The 25,023-nt window shown below is 39.4% G+C and overlaps 2 protein-coding genes across 13 annotated transcripts in view; both read right to left on the bottom strand.

Moving 5' to 3' along the window:
• The window catches only part of LRCH3 (leucine rich repeats and calponin homology domain containing 3), a 65,314-nt gene extending 42,053 nt beyond the window's left edge, over positions 1-23,261 (bottom strand). For 9 of the 12 annotated variants that reach the window (XR_008974645.1, XM_057427099.1, XM_057427103.1 and 6 more), the window contains exon 1: positions 22,990-23,260. Coding sequence is in view for 11 of the 12 variants with exons in the window: in XM_057427099.1 (XP_057283082.1) it covers positions 22,990-23,227 (238 nt within the window). In the remaining variant the exon portion in view is untranslated. Of the gene's footprint in view, positions 1-22,989 lie in introns of all 12 variants that reach the window. The other 3 variants (XM_057427097.1, XM_057427101.1, XM_057427100.1) reach the window with 1 other exon arrangement.
• Positions 1-25,023, bottom strand: part of RPL35A (ribosomal protein L35a) — a 150,833-nt gene that overhangs the window by 74,069 nt on the left and 51,741 nt on the right. The window lies entirely within an intron of this gene.

Below are 25,023 nucleotides of genomic sequence, written 5' to 3'. Positions count from 1 at the left end.
AGAAAGCCAGTAAATCCAACGTTAAATGCGACTAGAGAATACAATACGTATAAAATTGCATCATTTGGCTCTAAACTTCAACTGTTCCTGCTCAAAGAAGAATGCTCCTCTGACACCAAATATTAGCAGGGCTGTGTTCACACATCTTTAACTTAAGCTGTAACACTACTTTTGTCTCCAAAGTAAAATCACTGATACACAAGGATGCACTATTTAAGGTACTGGGTACTTTAACCCACTCCATACTCTAGAAAGAAAGGGAGCTGCAGCTCAACTGCTGCTGGCACTCAAACTAGCTGGGTGGTGCTGAATTCCAATTCATCTAATGCTAATGTGATCAGTCCACTAATCCTGTTGCAATGGGAATACAGCTTCTGCTTTCATTTCAATTAATTATGACAATGAAGGCCAGTTCTAGGCCTGGGCTGCTCTACACCATTTCGTTGATAAAAATCTGCCTTTTGTCACCAGGGATCTGCATGTGCTCCCCATGCACATTTTTTTTTTCTTAATTTAAACCAGCAAAGCCTACATTTTTGGCCATCTATTCAAACCCAAATGTCAGCAACCACCATAACACCCTGCTGGCAAAATGCTAATGTAAGAGAGATTGTGACTTTATGTCAGCAGCTGTAAACTGTGAGCTCCCACCCATGATGTATCACATCTATTACAATAACCCAGTTGCAGCTGCGTGACATAAGCCGTGAATGTGCTGCAGTGATGCAATAACAATACTGGTATCCATGAATTGATCTGAATCCTGATGGTGACACTGGCTACTATATACTGCCCCTAACTAGGATGACTTCATTTGAAGGGCAAGAAAATGTTTTGTTTTCCCTAAAACGATGAGAACAGTTGTAACTTAAAAGCACGCCACAATTTTCTTTTTCTAACAGACAAATCTAAGATATATTAGCTTGCAGCTTAGAGACAAAAGCATTTTCATATAAATAATCAGAGAAGCCAATCAGCGACCAGGAGGCTGACAGCCAGAACAGTGACAGAAGGCAAAAGGCAGAATGAACTGCTGTATGAGGACAAAGCACAGCTGTTCAAGAAGAAATAAGCTCAAAATCTGGAACTGTGTAAACAGACATTATTTTTCTCCCCATATACACAACTTAAAGACCAGAAGCAAACTCCATAGTTTCACAATGATAACAACAAAACCGCAATCACACTGAAGAATACCCTTGAAGTAGCTGATGTAATCTCACAGATATGGAAAGCAGCTCACCTGAACAACTCATCTGCAACCTACTGTTCCGGAAGAGTTGGTCTGCTCCTTGGAAATTAACTGCTTAGGTTACAGGCATCTTTCAGATAACGTCACTCAACAGATCTTTTGAGGAACTTGATGCCGTCTGATTGCTCAATTATGATGTTTAGAATCAAATCTATTAGAATGATTACTCACAATTCCAAATGCATTATATAAACTTTAACTCTACCTCTTGTTTGTCATTCATTCTATCAGCCAAACAAATTCATGCATATTCATCCTGGTTTTATGAAATTATTTGTTTCACCTTGCAAACATTTCAGAACTTGAAATGTTCTCAGGTTATACTGAGAAGAGCAATGATTATGATTCTGATGATTTTTAGGAAATATTCCCACAAAGCTACTGAAAGAAAACAAATAAAAAGCAAGCACAGTCCTAAGCAGATGAGCTGCTGGTATTATTGTCCTGACTTGCACAAACAAAACCAGAAATCATCATTAAATAATACCTCTGTGCATAATTCTGATGCTGTTGGTCTCTGGACTCAGTATCTGGTAACGTTTTCCTCTCTAAGCACTGAAAATGTTGGCATCCTTAGAGCTGCATTTCACACCTGGAGGATTTCCTGACACAGAAGGGATGATTTTGCCTCTTCCTGCCTGCTGTGATACAACACTACCACTTTTGTCATACCCTAATTTAAAACTAACCTCAGAAATGTCATCTCCTGACTCACCTTCCACCTGCCAGTCCTGTCAAACCTGAAGTTTTCCCAACTATTCTCCCATGTATCCGAGATACACTTCTTGTAAACCTATTAAGTTAAGGTGAAAGGAGGTGAGCCAAAATGAAACACTTCCTTCTTTGTTTTACCTCAGTAATCTACAATGACGACACAACAGCACCACTGCCCAAGCTGGAATACCCAAGTACCAGGCATAATGAAGACTATTTTCACCTACATTATTTCTGTAGCCCTGTAATGAAATACATCCCCTAATTTCTAGTTTCAATTTCCAGTATTTCATGAAGGAAAATTAGATTCAGACATGTGATCCATCCCTGATACACTTACCACATTTCAGTTCTCAGCCGATCCATTCTTGATATGTACGATCACATTCCTACTTAGCCACAATACTAGCAGCATTGAACTGTGTTTTAACCATTTCCATAGACTAAGATTTTTTAACCAGGAATCTCCAACCTACTGGGTTTTGCCAAGTGAACAGGCTATTATTTCTACAGTTACAGGAAACAAGGCAAAGTATGGTGGTTTCTTCCAAATGTCAACTTGGTGGTATCATGCCTGGAATGCAGTGGTGTTTACTACCAAAGCCTGCTTCACCAACCTGAGAATATACTGTATAACATGCAAAATTAACTGAAAGATTATACTTCACACTGAAATCATGCTGTCTTGTGTGCTGAAGACAAGGTTTGTAGCATGCTTTTAATCAGAGCTGCTTAACACTGTCCTTTATAAACCATGCTTCAAATCATTGCCAAATCATTGCCAAGCATCAGATGCATGGATCAGTTTCACAGACGCCATTTCCTCTGACCACACTTTTATTTTGGAACACTCAATACAAATAACACGGCTTCTTGCCAAAGGTTTAAAAAAAAACAAAACCCCTCACTTTTCTGAAGACCTCTCACAAATCCCTTGCTTGAGGCAATTTTAGTGACCCAGAACTATGGCCTAAGCGTTTACCTTCAACACACAGTTTGCCACATGAAACCTAGCTAGCTTTTGTTTTAACTCAGGAACATCTTAAGAACAGTCACACAAGGGAGTCTTGCTGAATCTGCCTTCCAACTCACCTGAACTACAGTAGGGATTTTTTAGCAGTGTTGCCCCTTCAACTCTTCTCCATTAGAATACAACACATAAACCCAAGAAATTAATCAACTGCAACTCTCTTACTGAGCCTGGTCTTTGCAAAATTCACCATCCCCTGTTAGGGCTAGAAAAATCCACACACAAAGATCTGCAAGAACTTTAATCATACTAAATAAGAAAACTCAGTCATACCTGGGATCAAAGAGGCAAACAAGATTCCAAGCACCAACTCCCATTCTCCCTCCCTTTTTCTTTCCACATGATTTTAATGCGTATTTGCTGTAGTTTAGCTTTCTCTTTTTACACATGAATGAAAACTTCACAGGTGTCACCATAAAACATACTGACTAAACACAAACACATATTTTACAGTCCTGCACTTAATGTCAGCTGCTGTACATCATCTGACAAGAAAGCACATTCCCAAAGAAAGCAGGATTTTCTCACAGGAGCAGACTGTGTAAGCACTGCAAGAAGAGATAAACACTGTAATCAGAGTAACAACCTGGAATACAATGCCACTTCCTCTGTAAAATAATTTATTTTTCCTTTTGCAAGGAATAATATTGCTTGTTTACTAAAAATGAAAACAAACAACCAAAACCCAGTGGAAACTATGGAACACCATTACACAGTTGTGTGGTTACCGGAGAGTGACAAGTTCCAGTCCCTGTAAGGAACAGAGAACTCCTAATACTCCAGCTGCTTTTCCTCTAGTTGGCTCTGGAGCAGGAAAATCAGTAGTGTCAATGAATCAAACTGTTATGTCAAGTATTATTTATTAATTTTTCAATGGAGATGCTGGCTTCACAGTCAGTCACCATAAGCCAGTGAAGGGAACAATTCCTTTCTGGCCATGTGTTATCATGCCCTCCTCTTGCACCAGCACTCCCAACTGTGCAGCCACACAGCCAGTTCGGGCTCATTAGTAAGAACAAATCCTGCAAAAAAACCACCACCACGAATAGTTTTCAGCCCTTCTAAGGCATGATCTGATTCATGCTGCAGTTGTGTAATCTCTAACATCAGTATGAAAGAGAGGACAAGAATGTGCATGGGAAGAAAGGGACCATGATTTTTGGCAGTAGTTGGGATTTGGACTAGCTGGTGCATGAAACTGCACTTTTTTTGGATCCTTAACACACACACTTACCAAAACACAGAGTTCTTCTCAGAGTAGCAAATACATTGTGATCAGGGATTTATTCCCAAATTTTGCTCATTACAGATGACAGTATGACATTAAGGATGGCACATGGTGGAGCAAAGCAAACACTTCAGGAATGAGAAGCAACCACTTTCCAGATGAGCAGGGAGCAGAATTCAGTGGCTTTAGAATGGAGGCAGATAAAGGAAGTCAGATGATTTAGGCCTTATGACTGGTCAGTAAACAAGAGGACAGATTACTGACAGAATGCAAACTGCAACTCATGTACTGCCACAGCAGAGATGATGCAAATTGGAACTGTTCGGCTATGGTTGAAAACAGAGACTAATTCTAACCCCCTCCTATACGGTTTGGGGTTAAAGAAGTATTTACATACACTTTACTTCCACCTTCTGCTAGAAACCCCACCATTCCCCTGATCTCTCTTCCAGCAATTTCATTCCCTTTCCTCACTAAACTTGGGCATCCAGCCAACAGCACAATCATGCTTCTCTTTCAAACCACCCTAAAACATAAAGCCAAACAAACTAAAATAAGTGAAAGTTGGAGGAACAATGTCGCAATAGAGCTAACACTGAGGAAATGAACCAGAATCTCCAGCTCACCAAGGCCGGTTAAACTGGGGAAGTTCAGTTCCTCCCTGACCAGCTGCATTGCAAGAATCTCTGGGGTTTTGTGCAAAACACACCTACAGTATTTATCTCCACGGGAAAACAGCCTTTGGACTGCACATACATAGCTGGTAAGGCAGCATACACCCCTTCACTGATAAACGTGTTTTAAAGGAGGCTGTTTTCGTTTGACCGAAGCCTACTCCTTGTTGACTTTTAACTAAAAAGAAAAACAAACAAAAAAACACAACCAAGCAACCAACCAAAAAAAAAAAAAAATACCAAATCATAGCATAAAACCTGTGAGTCTTGCCTTTTATACTAGTTTAACCAAGACAGTTTAAAATGGCATTTGAAAGGCTTGGAGATACACCCCCTGGAATCCAACTATACTGGTGTAAAATTATCACCTCTATTGGATACTCCTTACCAGCCCTTTGCTGTAAGTTACTGATTCTGCAACACTTCTGTGAGCATTTCTCAATTTACATCAGGCAGAGAAGCAGTCAAGTTAGCCCACATGATTTTTAAAGTTGTTTAAACCACTCTTGCAAATTTTGCCTGAAGTTTTGAATTCTGCCTCCTTGGGGAGGACTTACATGAACTGTCTTTCTAGTGGACAGGTAAGGGCAGTGACTTCCATTGGTAGTACAACCTCCTTAAAGTAGCTGTTACCTGCATACTGGCAAACGAGTTGAAGCCTCACCTTTACAAGAAGGTTAAAAAACCCCATATCCCAAAACCAAACTGACCAAACCAAAACCCAATCCAGGAGGGAAGAAAGAAAAAAACTTATGAAAGAAAAATCTTTAATCAGGATTTTCTAAGCAGACATTACTTGGACTTGAATCAGATCAAAGTGCTCATTACTTAAGCATTCTATTTTCTTCTAGCATTAAGCAACCATCTCAGCTAAAACAAAGGAAACTAAGCTCATTTTGTAAATGCTTTGCTGCAATAACACTACTTAGAATCATTACACAGTTCATATTTGCTCGTTTGATTCAGGATTTCAATCCCAGCCTATACAACAGGAAATTTCTCTCTCCTGTATTTCTTCCTCATCTATTTTTTATTTAAGGCATCCGCTTTTCTCAGTTCTCAGGATCATGGAGAATGAATACCAATAAATGGACATACTCCCACCAAAAGTATCAGCACTTCCCACGATGTTTGCTTCCCATATGCCTGAGCTGGTCTTGTCCCATATTATTTAGGGAGGACATACCTTCCTTCTATGGACTCTTTTCCATAATCAGGAAAGAATTTCTCATTTTCTGTTACATTCCCATTTAATACCTCAAGAAAACCAACTATTAAAGACTTGAGTATAACTTCTCACTTTCACAGGAGCAGAACTAACCTAGTTGTCACTTCATAACTTAAAACAACTTGATCTTAGTGATCTGGTTGAGAGCGCAGGAGAGAGGAACTGCTGTACAGAAACAGGAATGAATGTGGCAAAGGGCTGCAACTTTTTCAGCCTGCTGTGACACTGAAGCTATACTCAAGCTTCGTTAAACTTCAGCTGACATTCTTTTGCTGGGTTGTGTTGAACTGCTGAGTCTAAAAGTCAAGTCACTTAATAATACTTTTTTTATCTTGTTTTTAATTAAAAAGCTTCCTGTTGTTATGAAACTTGTCCTCACATCATGGTAAGTTGTATTCAAAATTTACTTCAGTACAGGACACAATGCAAGTTGCCACCTCCAGAACAGAGGGCTGAGCTACTGTTGCAATGGGAAGACATTTGCTCTTTAAGAGAGGAGGGAAGGCTGTGTGCTTTATGTGGCAACTTTTCATTTCCTTACATCTACAGGTTTAAGGAAACACGTTTTTCTCATGGTCCAGAGGCTGGCCAGTAAGCACCCAAATGGCTCTGAGGTCTTCACACACATTATCATCTCCTTCAATTCCATTTGTCTCACCTTTCCAGTTTACATGGAAAACCTGTAGTATGCAGCATGTACTAAAGGTACCACACACAGAAGCAGCTATAATATAGCAGCAGGAAAACAGAAAAGACTCTTACCAAGAAGCTATACTATACATACAACTTCTCACAAAAAAAGGAAAACAAAAAATACAAGAAATATTAGTTCCTTCATCTCACTATTAGACTCTAAGGTACTATGCTAGATACCATATAGTTTAGAATCCATAGTCAATCTTCAGTTATTCAGAAAAGGAGGGGGAAGGAAGAGTCAGAAAATGTGGATAAAGTAACACACCACAAGTTAATACAAAGGCTAATGCAGATGGTGTGCAATGATAAGTAATGACAAATACTAACAGAAAGGTATCAAGACCTCCTAGGCAGCAGTGAGCCAGGCTAGAAAGTCCCTGTAAGGCAGCATAGTGCCTTTTCAATAAATTTATGTTGCCTCAGCTGGCACCCCCACAACCAGCTCAGGCACTCCAAATACACCAATTACATTTTTAAACCACCCTCAACAATCTGTTCATGGCTATCAAGAGTTCTGCCTGAAGAAACTATCAGTGTGGAAGACTCTATGTTACCGTGACTTTGCTTAATGCTCTGCTCTGGCTTTCCTCTGTATCAGTGAAATATCTCTTATATTCAGTAATTCCAACAGCTCTGTCATGAAACCGTAACTTGGGGAAGGAGACCTGGCACAGACGAAAGGCAGGAACAGGTTAGTCAGGAAGGCTGAAAACATAAAATGCAACCAACAAAGGCTTCATATTTCCACCATTCATCTATTTATTTCACTAAAAGCTAGCAATGACTTCAGTTCATCTTAATATTATTATCCATAAAATTCACATATAAATAAGTCAGCTAATGTGACAGCTGCAATTTACCTACTATCCCATTAGTTTTGCATATTTCCCTTATATATTTCACTGATCAGTTCAAAATACATTACTTTACTCCCTTTTTTCCACAGACAGTTTAAGTTGAATGATATATTAAAGCCAGTAATAGGTGGACAGACCATAAAGAAAAACATTTTAGCTATGAATACATTTCAGAATGTCATAAGTGGAGAGTTAGAAAAAAAACAGCTTAAACCAGAACTGGAAATTCAAAGGTCCTAAAAAGCAAAGTGAGTAATTTCACATAAAAAGGCCAATTACTTTCACAGAAAGGCAAGCATTTCTATAAAATTTTATGGCTGTTATTACTGCATTTCTCTGAAGCTCTTAATAGAGTGCCTTCGTATTTACAGAACTTAGATGCAGCTTCATCAGACTACACAAGTAAGGTCACCAAGTATGTCTCATAGCATTGCAGACACTAATCTGTCTTTAGCAGGATGGTATTTTATTGAGAAGAAAAGTCAATAAAGTCCAACAGTCAAAAGTCCTATGTTCTTTTAATGACTCCTTGAGGCCATCTCTCATGCTGACATCATCCCTAACAAAAAAAGTCTGTTACACTTTACACCAGCAGTGCTGCAAATTTTCAATTGGACAATTATTGCCAGAGTTCTAGAAAAAGAGCTGGAGCCTTACCAAGTCGTCTGTGCAGTACAAGCCATTTTAGTGTCAAGAAATAAAACAACAGTACAGAATATGTATGGAAAATCCCCCCCATCAAACAGAGAGGACAGCCAAATGAAGAGATAAATGACAGCAATTGCCAAAACATATGTTCATCATATGAAATAAATTTTGAATCTGGAAACCATAAAAGTCACCTTCAGTCAAAAGCACGCCATGCCGATGTTAGCAGGGATCAAGAACTACAGAACTGGTGGTCACAATTACATGCATCTTCACTTTTTTAAAAGCTCAGCTTGCTAAGAGCTAGTAGCAAGGCTATCAAAAGGATTGTTACATTCTCAAACCAGTATTTGAGATGAACTCTACATGTCTTTTTAGAAAAGTATCTCTGGCAGCAAATACACAACACAAAATCTAACCTGATCTCACTACAACTTAAAAGAGAATTCTTTTAAAACCAAACCCATCCCTATTCAGGAAAAGGCTGAAGCAGAGGTTTAACAGTAAACATTGCTCCTCTGAAGAGGCCATGATGGAAGTTAATCTCAAACTGTAGCACTCTGAAAATTTTTGGCTGATTGGTTCTATCCCTCCAGCTCCTCTGAGAAACATCAGTTTTGTGCATGTGACAACTCCATCTATACAGTCTCAGTGCAAACTGCACACAGCAAGAGAAAAAGGAGAACAAAAGTTTTTTTGCATTATTAGAAGAATTCTTGACAAATGCTGAGCTGTGTGGCAACTGCCCACACTGCACAACAATGATAACAGTTCTACTCCAAGAGATCTCTGCTACTCCATTTTCAAAATGACTTTTAACCCCCGGTATTTTTAGAGCTCTGTCTATAAAACCTTATTTCACAAAGTGGTCATTCACCAACATGTAAAAATCCAAATGTAAAAATCTCAAAGGTTCAGATAAACTGCTTTATACATGCTCAAGCATGGGCACAAGCATGACACACTATGTATGGAAGCACACTACTGCTCCTTAGCAACATGACACCCTGCCTCTTGCCCACTGCTTATGAAATACTTGACTGTGTTCCAGGAGAGCAGGGTTTCATTTTACACCACTGCTTCACAGAGTTAGTAGTGAGGGGAAGTGGGCAGTAAGTGAGCTCTTCCCCTCCCAACCCCCGTGACAAAGTTTCTTCAGGTACAAACAAAAGGAATTGCCCAACTAAAATTAACTTTAAAAATTCATTTTCAAGCAAAACACATAACAAAGCCTTGAAAATGGAGCTAGAACTATTGTCAGGTTGTAAGTCTATGCAGAAAGCTCTGGATCCATCTGTCTTTTTTCCTATTAAAAATTACAAGCATTGTTAAAAGCATAGATTAATATTTATTCAATCCATTTATCTTTCGCAAAATCTCGCTAGAATAATAGGCTTGGGGAAAAAGAAGAACAACAATCTTCAGCTTGGGTGAAACTGCAGGTAAACTTGCAGTTCCAGCACTGCAAAAAAATCCCAAACAAATCCAACCCCACACCATGGAAAATAGTCCTACTGCAACAATCACTCCATGAATTTTAATCAAGAGACTTAATGGAAACAATTCACCTTTAACAACTTCCACAAGCCTGCACAGAGTTATGGAGAGATCGGAGAGAAGGACTTTGATGCAGCAAAGATACTGGATAGCTTAAGAGCCCTGAAATTACAAATCTGATTTTCAGATTTCAGTGCAGAATAAGTCAATGAATCACCCACAGCAAAATGGAAAGGTTATACATGGAAAATAATTGGCTCTGATATGCAATTTTAAAAAGGCACTGCATTAAAAGATTAACTGTGGTATAAATATGGAAGTGATCAGCAAAAAGAAAGCAGTAAGGGTGGAAAATGTGAGTCAAGCAGGATATTTGAAGTTTATATAAGAAGAAAAATGATGATAAAGCACTAACAATAGTGACGGCACTAAGTATTTCTTTTGCCCTGAAAGTAATACTGATCTCATTACAGTATGTACAAGATAAGGAAGAAAATCTATCCTGGGATGACTAGAAGCACATCTGTACTTCTAACAGAAGTAAAATAAAACTCTTCAGGCCATTATAAAACAAGAATGAGAAACTTGTGAAAAATCCCACCATAAAATATATTTGCAAATAAACCCATTTTAGTTTCTACTTCAACTGCTAATATTTAACATTCATTACAAATCAGAATTTACCTATCATTATTAAACTGCAACTACAGCCAAAGAAGAAACAGCTGTTACAATTGCGAGAATACTACATAAAAGAAACAGAGTGCCGCATTTCATTGATACAGAGTGAGAAAGCAAGAGTGCCAGTGATCACAAGACAGGATGCCATAAACCAATTGAAACTTTGGTAAATGAGAATTTGCCACTGGAGTTTGACATCCTACGAAAAGGTTAACACCAACAATACAGGAGGAATGACCTTCCTGCCACAAAAGCTACATGGAAAAGTCGTCACATGGGAAGTAACATGAAGAAAACACTTGAACAGCTGGAGCGAAACAAAGTTTATGACAGTGAAATTATGCTATAAGTGTGAAGCAACATTAAGATTACAATTACAATTTCATATGCACATGTATTAAACTCTTGTTCATTAATCTTCTTTCCCCTCATGGAAGATGCTACCTGCCAGAGACAGCCTGTTTTATCAGCTAATAACACCAGTACATCAACCAACTCCATAACACCACATACTCATTTTGCTTATTGAAAGGATGTCTCCAGCTTTACAGATGTTAACATCCCCAGTTCCTCCTCCTAAGTACTGTCATCCCAGCACAACAGGCTATTTTAGGAGATTACATGATGTAGTAATATAGTTTCAGATCAAATGGCATGGAAGCAAAATACAAAGGCATATTAAAAAACTCTTTCAACAACTTTAGTCTATGTGCAATATAAAACTTGAAATGAAATCAAATTCAAGCCCCCCAAGTAAGACACATGGCTTATATTTTTTTTTTCCCCCTCTTCTCTTCATGGGACATAAATTGTGTTTTCTAGAATTTCTTTAAAATTGCAAGATTTTGCCTGAAAAGTAAAACAGTACACCAAACAAGTTGCTCTACAAGTATCTCTGACATAAGCATGTATCACCATGCAGGGAATGGACGTACCACACAAATTAGAGAGAGCAAGATGCAAAGAGATAGGAAACACAGAGACAGAAAGATTATTTAAGGTCAAAACCAGAGAATGAAAATTGAACAGGCAAATCTAAAAGGCATATTTTTTTTAAGTATGAACACATTTTCTTCTAATAATATGAAAAAAAAGACACTGTGTTGAGCAGACTGAAATACCCCCAGCTGAGCATCAGAGAATTATAAACTGCTTCTTCAAGAGTGAAGCAGGAGCCATTACCAGATCCTCTCTGCCTCTTGCACTCCATCACATCAGTCCAATGTAGGAGCAAAGAGAAATTCTCTTGGTTCTACTTGGTTCTTGTTGTTTCTTTGCTTTGGTAATCCCCAACAATTGTCAGGTATCAGATACATTTCTCATTACTATACTGAGAAAGCCCCAGAGACACATGTTGTAGTCATTCATTAGAAGAGGAAACCCCTTCCCCAAAACAAAGGGGACAACAACTCATTCAAGTTATTCCAGAATATGCTCATACAGGTTGCCATGTATGCTTCTAAAAACCCTTCTATTTCCATTTATTACCTATTCAACACAGTCAAAAGTTGAGAACAGCCTCATATGGGAAGAATATAGTCATGTTTAAAAAATAAATCACATTTCTGTCTGAAAATCTAATTAGATCGAAATAATAGCAGAGGTTATTAAAAAAGTAAGAGTATTTCTTTTTCCACTTAAATACTGCAAATCTGGCAGCACCGTGCCAACAATTACATTACTGATGAAAATAGGTATTTCTGCATTTTGTTTTACATATTCAAAGAGAATAATGTGTTTTAAGGAAAAGGAATATGAACTGCATACTTTAAAAAAGCTATTTAAATGGTCTAGTTTCAAACTGGTGGCACATTATTGAAATAGAACTTCCAGAGACTTATTTCTTAACCACTTTCTATAGCAGCACTACAGAATTGTGAATAGAAATTATACTGCAGTAACACTGACAAAAAGAATTTACCAGATTAACAGATGAACTTCTCATTTTAGCATGTATTTGTGGAAGCAGAAATGCCAGATATCTAGAAGTTTACAGCTGTTACTCAGTTACATAATTCACACCCAAATCACGTGCACTAGAAATATGTGAGGGAGAAAAGTACCACTTCCGTTGTGCCTTCCCTCTTCAAAGCGCTGTATGCTTCTTAACAGCAGTAAAACATAACTCTCTTACCTATTCCCAAATCGCATCTGAATGGAATGTTATGGTGCAGAGAAAGTTAAACTCAAGAAAAACATATGAAGCATGTTAATTTCATAAGCAATAGAGATTTCTGGCAAGGAAAGCCACATTTAAAGATTTGTTTTATTACTACTTTAATACCTTGGTCTAGATGAATTTCTATGAAGTAGAAGAGTTTCTTGCATTAAGTAACAAAAATGCTCTTCTGAAAAAAGCAGGAAGAGCAATCAAGCTTTGCAACCTGCACTACAGCACTCCTAAGGTATTTTCAATATCTGAATGAATAAATTTTTAGAAAACATGACATGCAGAGTTGTTTGTAGCCACAAAAGTCTCCTCAGAAACAAAATAGAAACATCAGATCTAGGACACAAATAGGTTACACCATATTCTTTATTTATACCCATTGCTTTTCATTCAACATGGTCATAGCCATCTGCACGCTTGAACTTGTGATGAATGTAATGATACGGAAAAAGCAGTGAAAGTTAATTCAGTGACAAATATGTCATATCACAAAAAAGTTCTCAAAATAATTACAATACAGGTATGTTTTTGTAACCCTTCATATTCTTCATACCTTACAGCATAGCCCTGGGAAAAAGTTCTTCAAATGATAACACGCCAAGTTGGAAAGAAACTACGGCTTTTTTTGTCATATTGAGGTTTGTTGAGGTTTTGTTTTTTTTTTAACATGTGTTTAATAAGCACATTAATACTCTCATAGAAGTATATTTCTAGTAGTATTGATAAACCTTCAGGTAAACAGTAAGAGCTTGTAAAAGAATGCTTTTGAATAGAAAACTAGCCTCCTCCTTACCCTATGTGAAGAGAGAATAAAACTCTCACTCAACACCATTTGTTAACATTGACCATATCAATTAGCCAACAGAAAGAAGAATGTAGTATTTCAGAAAGATTTTAAATAGTTGCAGTGCACTTGGGCACTAACAAACTCAAATCTTCTACCTCTTATTTCAAATTACAAGTTAATGCTCTTTTCCCTTCAGAGAAAACAAAAAAACCAGCAGGAGTAAAAAAAAAGTGAGCATCCTGAATAAAAAAGAAAAATATGTTAAGTTGATCATAGTATGAAATCTGCAGTTAAATACTAGCTCATGATAAAATGCTACGACAGCACCTTTAAACTAACAATTCAAATAGAAAAGCTGATTTTAAAAAATGTGTTTAATGAGAACAGGAACTACAAAACTGATTGAAGGTTATCAGTTATGGGGGGGTGTGGGGTATTCTCCACGAAAACTTGCTTCACCTTGCTCAGAAGCTAATGTTTTAATCACCAGTAAAGCTTCTAGGCTTGCCTTCTTACACTGTAGCTTTTAGCAGTAATAATGATAACAATCTTTCGACACACAGGCCTCCCTGAATGACAGGATGATTTGCATGGCAGCAGAACAGAATCATGCCATATAGAATACTCAAATATTCTGCAACACATTTACAGCTCAAACAATCTGCTGTTTTAACATAGATGGGTTCCAAAGATAATTTTTTGACCTTGCTAAGCACAAATCTACCCACCCCTTGACAAGCCAGCAGAATAAAAGGAAGTAGCAGATATTTTATGGTTCATAACCACATTCAGCAGTGGCCCTCTAAAAAAAAGCTGAGCTTGGAGTCAATGTAATGACAAGCACCTAATTGTCCTGCTGTTACTGTGCTCACTGACTCTCACTCCCAGAGAACAGTATGTATGACATCAATTCAAAGACCAGTAAAAGCCTTGGTCTATGACTGAACTAAGTAGTAATATATATGTCCATAAATAATGGCAATAATGAATTAAACAGGTTTAAATTACTACTTGTCTCATCAGCACCCTAAAATTAATGTTCTGCTCAGATTTAAAAGGGATTTTCTGTCAAGCATTAAGATATTGGTTAGTCCTCTCTTTATCATGCTAACAACTTAGAAGATTGGAGTTGGCAACAAGAGAAGCATTTGAGACAGAGGGCAAGATTATTGAGGAAAGAATAAAAGGTTAAGATGTGGAAGCTTGGATGAAGGAGATGAAAAAAGACTGAGGGTAGAGGAGACAGATAACATCATATTGCTGGGAACATGTGACACAAACACTTAGGAGGAATCCCAACCCAGTAGAGCACAATCCCCTCCAGTACACCAAGCACAGTACTGAAGACCTACACATACTATCATTCCTCTGCTTTCAAACATCTGTACAATTTGGAGGCAGAGCATTCCACTCTACAAACTGGTCCCAGGGAATGGCAACCTACTGCTGTCTCATTGGCACAGGTAAGAGAAACCTGATGGGCATAAAGGTTTGAATTGTCATGATGCCAGCATGATTCCACTTAATTGCATCTAGAGAAAGTCAGCCTGCATTCAGAATTCAGCGTTAGGAAAGTAACCTGAAAAAAGCACTGGAGTCTTGTACAGAGAAAACCCAGTTAAAAACTTACATAATACTGGTAAATCAAGCACACAGACAGTATAGTCTATAATCAAAGATGGTCACGTAACTGTAGTTGCCCATTTCCTGTGTGTATCTAGTGTCTGGAGGTCTTTAATTAGCAGCCACATACTACTTTTCATTCCTCTTCAAGATCTTTCTGTTCAAGTGGATTTCTTCAGAAGACAAAATTACTGTAAGAATCAGGACTGATCACAGCAACTGTGATCAACACCTACTGTTGAAAAATCATTAGGAAAAAAGTGGAATTGCAAAAAAAAAAAAAAAAGGGATGATAACCTGAAAGCTGGTGAATGCTGCTTTGGAAATACAGATTGCATCTGTCATTGCCATATAGTTCCTCTATCATACTAAACAACCCTTCTGAACTAATTTTTCCAAAAGTAGCAATTAATCACATATTCCCATTTTTCTAGATGTCAGGCTTGATTTCCAGTACTCCTGAAGAGTCACCAAGGTAACTGAAGTTATTGAAGAACTGCATTTAAAAAATAAAACCAGGATTTATCTGTAATGGTTCTGTTGCCTAAAAGTTCAGGCACTAAGTGCTTTGAATCTGGCACCCCAAATCAGCATACGCTACCAAACTTTGTATGAATACAAGCTTCATATATACAAAATACAGTTACATTACCTTGCTTCACTCCACAGAGATTACATGAAAAATAGTGTCTGGAACCTTTTCAAAAGTAGGGAGCACTACCCAAATGCCCAAGGCAATAACAACACAATTCTGTACTCAGAGCTAAGTCTCAACAATAAGCAGAATAGACTAAAATTCACATGGGTCACTGAACAATTGGGGGGAGAGGGGGAGGGAACTGAATAGATGCTCACTAATCCTACTGTCCTCTGCACAGAGCAGACTATGGTTAAAAAAAATGTGTTTCTCCAGCCAACACCTGGGCTGCACAGCAAGTTGGGATTTTTTAGGCATATCCTCATTTTGGAGTGCTTGAACTACATTTAGAGAAGACTATTAAATACTTTCAAATCAGTAACACTACCAGCTAGAAAAGAACAAAGGCTCTCCTCGCTCTAAAGAGACTTCTCTGGGCTCTGTCCATGAAGACAGCAGTTTGTAGTGTAGGACCGTAAGTGAGGCTGAAGTAAGCAACTGTCAGGACAGTCTGGGGGACTTCAAAGTGAAAAATAAAGCCCCCTTCCTGCATATATACAAAATTACTAACTTACACTAACTTACTAACACTCCTATGAAGAAAAGACCAGAATGTATTACCCTTTCTCTAAATAGCTGTAATTCAGAGAACTAAAGCAATATTTTCACTCTAATACACTGATAAAGTCTAACCCCAAGACACTTTTAACATGAATGGGTTTTCACATCCCCCACACTTTGGAGAGGGGGACGTAGTAGCTGAAGAAGAAAGCTCACTGCACAGCCCATAACTTCAGCTAAATACACAACTGCAATTCATTCAAGCTGTTTGGCTAACATCGGAAACCGTGAGATCCAAGCCTGGTTAGTTATTAAAGAGAGAAGAACCCTTGAATTGAGTTACAGCCTTTTCATTAGCTACCATGTAATTTTATTTTTAACACACACTATATAATTTTCAGTGTTTGTTGTAATTAATTCTTCACTGTTGGTTCTTCTACTGAAGAAACTAATTCCATCTACTGCATTCTAAAGCTAAACATGAGTGTAAAATTACTTCCATAAAATAATGTATTTTGCCAAATGAAAGCATGAGATCAAAATCTGTCAGCAGTAAAGTTTCAATTAATGCAACTCAGCTCTATAAGCCATACTCTGAAAGAAAAAGTTCCTATGCTTACTGACTCAAAGGCTAGCACATCGTTTTACAGAAAGAAATACGCAAATTTACAACAGCTCAGTGGTAAAAGGTTACAAAATAGAGTTAAGGTATGATTTCACAACTGATGCAAGTCAATTCCAAAACAGACCCCCTCATTCTTATCACCCAATAGGATCTTTCCATCCTTTCTGTTTGCTGGCACTCAAACACACGTGAAAACGCTGCAAGCTGTCCAAGGATTTGATCTAGCTAGTTATGGGTTCTGTTTTCAGCTCGGTAAGTACAAAAGAGGTTGCTGGAAGGCAATATGATTGCTGGCGTTGACTGTGCAGCAAGAGATGAAGACAGAACTTCCCCTTCTGGCATCAGCATAGAACTTGGCCCACATTAGGCTGTGTATTTATGACTGACTTCAGCGAATACTTACCCAATATAAATTTGCTATCTCCAAGCACAGGTATAACCAGAGGAGAAGAGGTCTGGAAATGCCATGAGAGAAAAGAAGACATTTCCTATTTTCCTAAACTCTAATTTCTCCTTGGTGTGACTGCCGGACTGAATATATTTACCTACCAATCCTGCTCCTCTTTACTTTCTATGTAGTTACAATTATCTTTAAAATCATAGCTAAAAGTGTGCATGCATACATGACAAAAATATTAAAAAAAGCCTGACCATGATGGAGGCAGGGAAGTGGAAGTAACCAGAAACACATGCCATCCCAAACAACACTTAGAAGAGTTCACTGGTAGCAAAAGTTTGATTGTAAGACTACTTCTTCTGTTTTAAAAGATCAGCTCACTAAACAAAGGCATTCTGAATGTCACATATTACTTTTACTGACACAAGGATCAGAAGCTACAAGCTCAGACTCCATTTCCCCAGCTGCTATAAAACATGAGGCAAAAAGACTGCCTGTGTGCCAAGAACCACTGAGCATTAGTGCAGGCCTCAGCTCTCCACCAAAACCCAACCCATTCAAAAAAACCAAACCATAAACTGCAACAGTCTACTGCTCTAGACATTTTGAGGGTAACAAAGAAAGAGAACTGACCACAATTTACCCATTCACCAAAGCAACATTCTCAGATAATCCCATTAGCCTAGACTAAGAATTGCCAGTATTTACGCACAGAACATGCATGAGATCAAGACTTTATAATAATAGAAACACAACTTGAAAGAAAATAAGGTAGACCAACAGTCAAATTATAAAGGGACTGACACAAGAAGGAGGTAAAAATCAAAAAATGCAACAAGCCAGACTACCATCTATAGTTTGGGGAAAGATTGCCATCCTCCCTCCTTCTTTCCCATACAGCTACCAGAACCTTGGGAGAGTGTATTTCTGTTTGGGTTTTGATAAGGGTAGGTGTAAATATAGAAATCTGAGCACAATACTCTGGACTACCCTAATAAAATGTTTTGATTTTTAATACTGAAACTTCAGATAATCTAAGTAGCAACACTGTAAACTCCTCTGACAAATAGCCTGTGACTTGAACACAGAACAATCCCATTTCCTTGCAAGTTACCTTAAAGATCGCTATAAAATCATATTCTAGATACAGTAACCCAAAGAGGTTTTGTTGTTTTTTTTTTCCAAACAGTTTTTTAATTTTAGGCTGGTTTAGATTCTGCTGTTGCGGCTTTTGAGTACAAATGTTGCGGAAATACGGCCACTGCTCTATGTGCCAGAGTGTACTTCTCAAGTTGTTTTTGCATTTCATCAGGCAATATCAACTCAAGCTCTGGCAGGAAAGAAAAATATCAGTGAGAGCTCTTTCTGCAGATCACTGATAAAGTCACTGTAATCTTTCTAAATGCAAGCAAGCACTCTGCACGTAGAAATTTTATTGACACTATGATCGGATTATACTGTTTCTGTGGAGAGCTGCCAAGACCAAAACTACAGACACCTTACTGGCAAAGGCATGCAAAAAGGTAGTAGCAGACAAGTTTTTTCTTAATTTTCAGAGTCTTGCTATCTTTTCTCACTATTAATATATTCCAGAAACAAGATGTAGTACACTGCATATAATGATCTCACTACCTGATTCCCACACTACAGCCATTTCTTTTATTGCATAAAACCCCATATTCCCATCTTTCCCTTTAAAAATGGAGACAGTGAGTGGTTTAGATAATTACAGCTGTCACAAAGGGCTTGACAAATAACTTTTCTGCTCAATGTATGCTTTAGGCCACTGGGAAAGCTGTCAAATAATGACATCAGAATCTACATTAACACTGGCAAAATGCAACTGTGCTTCCTTTCAGATGGTTTATAGCCCTTCCTTTTCCTATTCCCTGGTTGAGCACAAGAGTGGGATGAACAAATGGGTTGTAATTCAACCCAGACAAAACGGGGATAGACAATGCAGATTAAAGGAAAGAGTATGAAAGAAAGAGAGAAGCACATCCTTGATTTGTTAATGAAGAAGCTTGCTCATTCTTCATTATCAATGAATGCTGAAAGCTTGAGTCACTTCCTAAAATTCCAATTAACTTGTAAGGGATGAGCATACATAACAGCTGCTCTCCCCTCTTTCAGTATCTAAGTTGTTATTACAGTGCATTTCTTGTACATGAGCCACTCCACATGTACAAGAACGTCAGATGAACTACCACCTCACACATTGTGGGGAGCTACCTTCCCGCTCATCCATTCCAAAGCTCTCAAGCACAGATCCTTCCCATCTTCAATTTGATTTTATATTACGTGATCTTAATTCCAGTCAATGTACAAGCAAACCAGAAATTCACTATTACTTCAATGCCTGCTGAGTTCACCTGCTCTGTTCTGAGAGCAACCTTGGGCACTGATCTTGGTTTTAAAAGCTGCTTGTGGGTATTCCCCACATGGAAGACGGCAGTGGCCAGAAGCAGCTGAGGCTTGACATTATTAGACAATTCACTTGCCAGTGAAAAGTTTAGTGACTATGGCAAATGATTAATGAGGAACTTCGTATTTCTGTTAGGCATCAGTGGAAAAAATAGATTTATTTCCAGAATAAAAATGCAGCAAACCTGATCTGGTCATGTGGTTTGGTCTTAGGTAGCCCTGCGAAAGGCAGCAAGTTGGACTCAAGGATCCTTATGGATCCCTCCAACTGATTCTGTGATCTGTTTATCAAGTATTTTTCCAGAGTTAAGTTACACACGCCACAAATTCGGCTCTGATGATTGTTTAGTGCGTCGTTAAGAATGCTACTTTGAAGCTATTACAGCTTGAGCACTAGGGTTAGTATCACTGTCAACTCTGAAGCCATAAAGGATCCAAAGAAATATGATCTTCCCATTCATTTAATGTTTTGAAAATGTACCTTATGGGTGACATGTATTTAAAGGGATTTTCCCCTCACCCATCAATTTCAGAATCTTCACAGAGCCCCTAACTTGATCAAGCATCTAACCTCTAACATCCTGTTCCTGCTGACCCACTGTGCTGGTTCATCTGCATTAACAACAGTTTCCATGAGAGGCCAGTGATTCTGTTAAAGCTTAAGGCTATGCTAGACGCTGGTTTTCTACCAGTGTAGTTACGTTAATGAGAGATGCAATTCATCCCCACCTCTTTAGCATCAATGCAGTTACAGTGACATGCAATTACTTTTATTACTACAAGAATGGGAATGAGCTATACCAGTATAACATGATCAACACTAGAGAAGTGTCATGTAAAAAGAAGTAAGGTTTGCATATACATTGTTTTGCCTTCATTTTTACAGTTTTGGAGTAATTCCAATGATTTTTACGAAACTCCACACACATACCCCACCTGTGTATTTGTGGCACAGCATGCAGGAAGGCATTTGGAGTATATAATCTAGGGGGTTAGTTAAAGTGTTTCAGTGTTTCTAACACCTAGCACACATATATATTATACCATATTACTCGTGGCTGCTCCCATAGAAGATAGTTGAAGGTTTTACAAGAATGAAACTGATGTGGGGTAAGAAGCAGATTAAATTGTAGCTGACCACTCAAGTGAAAAGTGGGGGTCAGAAACACTGCCCAGCCTCACTCAAAACAAAAGTCATAGAACAGACCACACTAAAAAAGGGCACAAGATGAAGTTATTCACAGCAGCCTTCAAAACAAGAGAATTTAAACAGTATGTGTCCCTCCCTCCCTCCCACACACTGCTCAATAAGATTTGCTCCCTACAACTTAAGAACAGTTCTAGCTTTTTTTTTTCCTAAGGTTCATTGTGATGATAAATGCACAAAAGTGTATGGTATGCACTGCTGCTTATTAGCATTTAATGCTTCTTGAACAACTACAATGCAAATATTCATTACAACAGATGGGAACCTTGGTGGAAACAAGAATTCCCACAAATTGTTTAAGAGTACAGTAAATGAATAGGATGACAAACAAAAAGCCCAAATCCCTCACAAATGTGTATGCTGCATTTGCTTACAGATTAGCCCACTACACATCCGTTGTGCAACTGCATTTGTAGAACACCCTTTGAACAACAACGAAAAAAATTATACCCCAACAAGAAGTGTTTCCTATTTATGGATGTGTTCATATCAAGCAAACTACAGTTGTCTCAAGGTTTGGTTTGTTTTTTTTTTTTTTTGTTTATTTTTATTAGTGACAGATTTTTGCGTAAGTAGGGTGTGACAGGACAGACTATAAAGTCAGACAGTTTTAAAGAAGGCTCCATTTTGAAGTACTTAGTTGACAGTGTATCAATACACTTTCTAACAGACATGGTAACTTTCAAAAACTGATGTCCAGAGTTTATTTCCAAGCTCCTAAGCTACAACTCCACATAAACCACCAAAAAATCTGAAAGCATAGGAAGTAATCGAAGCTACAAAAGGCATGCTGGCACCCTTTAAAACTGCTTTTACTTCATGTATACAACTACACTATCAAAATAAACATAAACTAAATTTGCTCTATAGAATGCATTACGAAAACTCCTACATCCTGCACAAACTCTCACTGATTCCCAAGTCTCCTCTCCCTATTCAATACAGTAATATGTAAACACACTCCACAAACGTGTTTCTTGCTTATGATCAAGGTGCTTCCAGGGAAAGTATATTAGTTTTTAGTCTATTCCTATGACTACACTGAGGAGCGCAGAGAAAAAACGAGCCCTACTGCTTACTGTACCTTGTAAATTGTTTCTTAAAAATACTTAATATTTTTATCCATATGAGGCAGGAGAAAAAAAAAAGGCATGTGATTCTGTCTACAGTACCTTTCATATCTTGCTTATGGCTGTCAGAAATGACAATAACAGAAGCATAAGAGCACAAGAAACAGTTGTCTTTAGTGTATGCACACGTGACAGCCCTTCTTGGAAAGTTGGTTTCCCCTGTCAACAGCACAAGACGAGATGGGTAGGGTCCATAGACCCGTGTACATATGCACACACAATCACATGCAGCTACATCAGAACAAGAACATGTGTGGCTAAAACCGCATCAGGGATCAGCAGTATTCAGAAAAGCCTCATAACTCTTTTAAAAACAGCCTCCAACAAGGGAAACACCTCTAAAGTGGAGACGACAAAGAAAAAAAAAACCCAATAAATGAAGAGATTTCATCGGCCAGACCGACGGCGGGCAGAGGAAGGAGGAGTACCCTGCAACAGCTCCTCCATCCTGTCCCAGCCGAGGAGAGGAAGGGCGGAGGGCGAAGGGAGGAGGCTAAGGGGTGAAGGAGAAACGGCCCAAATTAAGAAACATGCCAAGCATCGCTTCGCTGCGGGAATCCCCCTCCGCACACACACGCACTTTCAAAGACAAACTCGCGGCGAGGGGGGAACACCTCCAAACATCCACTGAGGATATTCCTCATCTTCATACACCCAGCTTGAATTTACTGGAGCGACAGCGAATTGACCAACTCAGCTTCAATTCTGGCGGGGGACTGTCACCCTCCCACCCCAGCACCCTTCCTGGAACGGGGCGGGGCGGGACGGGACAGGCAGCCCTCCCGAGCCCTCTCTCACGGGGAGCCGCTAGACCCCCACACGCCGGCTGCCCCCAGCCCTGAGGTGCTCGCGGAGGCACGGCAAGGCGTTTCCCCGACCCCCCGTCCCCGCCGTCTCGCTCCCTGCAGCGCCGCGTCCCTCACCAGCCTGGGTGGTGTCGCTGAGGTCGTGGTTGGCGGCGCTGGCCCGCGGGTAGTCACGGAGCTTCCTGCCGCTCAGACTGAGGGTACCGCTGGCCGCCGCTTCTTCTAAGGCTCGGTCCAAGGAGCGGTTCCACGAACCGGGACCCGAAGGACCTGGTGGCGGAGTACAAGCCGCCGCGTTTCCCGCTTGCATCACGGCGGAACCGCCCTCCGGCGCCGCCAGCACCGTGGCCGCCATTTCGCCCCCTCCGCCGCCACCACCACTGCCGCCGTCGCTGCTACTGCTCCGGCTTTGCGCGCCCCTGCGCAGGCGCGGGGAAGCCCGGGGACCGGCTGGGAGGGAGCAGGGTATGCGCATGCGCGGCTAACCACCTGCGCGCACAGGAACGGCAGCTCCTGAAAATAACGCGGCACATCCGCTTTGTGGGTCCGACTGGGGGTAATGTGTCGTGCGGGGGCGCGCACCGCCCCTCGGCCATGGCTGCTGTGCCCGGACCCCTTCTGACCTCTCACCAGCTCCTGAGCATAGGCCCGTTCCAGCAGCAAACCAAGGGGAGATCGCAGGGATTGAACTAGGTGGGAAGAGTACTGACTGGATCGTGTTCAACTCGATGTCATCAGTCCCTAAAAGGCTGCACACTTTGCAACGTCCAAATAAACGGCAATCTTGGTCTGGGCAAGCACTGATACGCTTGCATGCTGGAACTGCTGCGGGAAGCTGGCAAGTGTGCAGGCTTGAGCTGGTAAGGAAGAGCAAAGGCTGTGAACACTCTTCCTCATCAATACCTTATCGAACATATTTACAGGCAGCATTTTCTTCCTGCACTTCCAATAAGCAGCAGCACTTCCAGTGCTGGCACAAGCCTGCACTCAGAACCACAGGTGGTGGCTGTTTTCTCAGGGTGTTGACACCCATCTTGTAACCCGAGGTTCAGGTGACAGTCACTTCTCACTAGCAAGGTATGTCACAGCAACATGAAACCAGCGCTTGGTCTGACCGAGTCAGGGATCTGGTTCTATAATCACACCAAACCACTACAGTAGATGGTGCTACTGAAAAAATACATAAATACAACATTTAAATGAAAGTTTGTACAGTGCCACTCCAAGAAGTGCTTCATTTTCAGGATATTAAGCTGGGCAACGAATGTGAGCCCTCCTCAAGTGAGCCTCCTTTCTGGTATGTTCTTCAGAACATTTAATAAGAATCTAATTATTAAGAACCCCTTGAAGGATATCACAAAATTCACATAACCAATATACTGCTCAGGTAGTTATAACAGGAACAAGACAATATGAAACCTGTAACTTTTTATTAAAAAAAAAAATTAACAGCTTCAGAATAGATCCAATGTAATAACTTCTCTGAAAAATACCAAAAGGTATAGTGTAACACATCTTCTCATTAAATACAAACTAGCATTTTTTGATGCACTGCATCAGTGTTTTGCATCTATGTTGATGCAAAAAAAATGTTATTTTCGTTGCATCCTGGCACATCAAAGAAAGTATACACTGAAACAGGGTGACTGACAACACTTTATCTACTCCAATTCTAACAGTGGGACATTTTTTAAAAAACCCAATTTCCTACTAGTAATTAACAGAAAAAAAAAAAACAAACCCCAACCAACCCTTAACACCATTACAATTAGTTTGCTTCTCCTAAGGTATATTTTTCAACATTAAAAATAAGGGTTTAAGTACTATATAGTATCAGGATGCACTCTTGACTTTAAAACTGCTATACAAAAGCCCTTCTAATGTCAAACGTTCTTCAACATTGAAGTTCCTGGTAAATGTCAGTTAACTTGGAATTTGAGACAAAAATGCAAGGAAACCAACTCTAAGAAGGCAAATGTAAGTTCCTGAAGAACAATAAAAGGAATTAAACCCACTTCAAACACTGAACATTTCTGGATACAGCAAGCCAGTTGTTCTTTTGCCTGACTGTACCTAAATCTCATTGCTATAGAACACTGTTAAGTTCCTGATCTGGAAGCAATTCTGAACAGGTGCCTCAGTTTTATGGAT

The sequence above is a fragment of the Pezoporus wallicus genome, unplaced genomic scaffold (genome assembly GCF_028554395.1).
Source record: "Pezoporus wallicus isolate ANWC-B61680 ecotype Strahan unplaced genomic scaffold, APGP_CSIRO_Pwel_v1 scaffold_7107, whole genome shotgun sequence".
In the NCBI taxonomy this organism is placed as follows: Eukaryota; Metazoa; Chordata; class Aves; order Psittaciformes; family Psittacidae; genus Pezoporus; species Pezoporus wallicus.
Note: the sequence above shows the minus strand (reverse complement) of the source record. Positions and strands in the feature narration are given on the sequence as shown.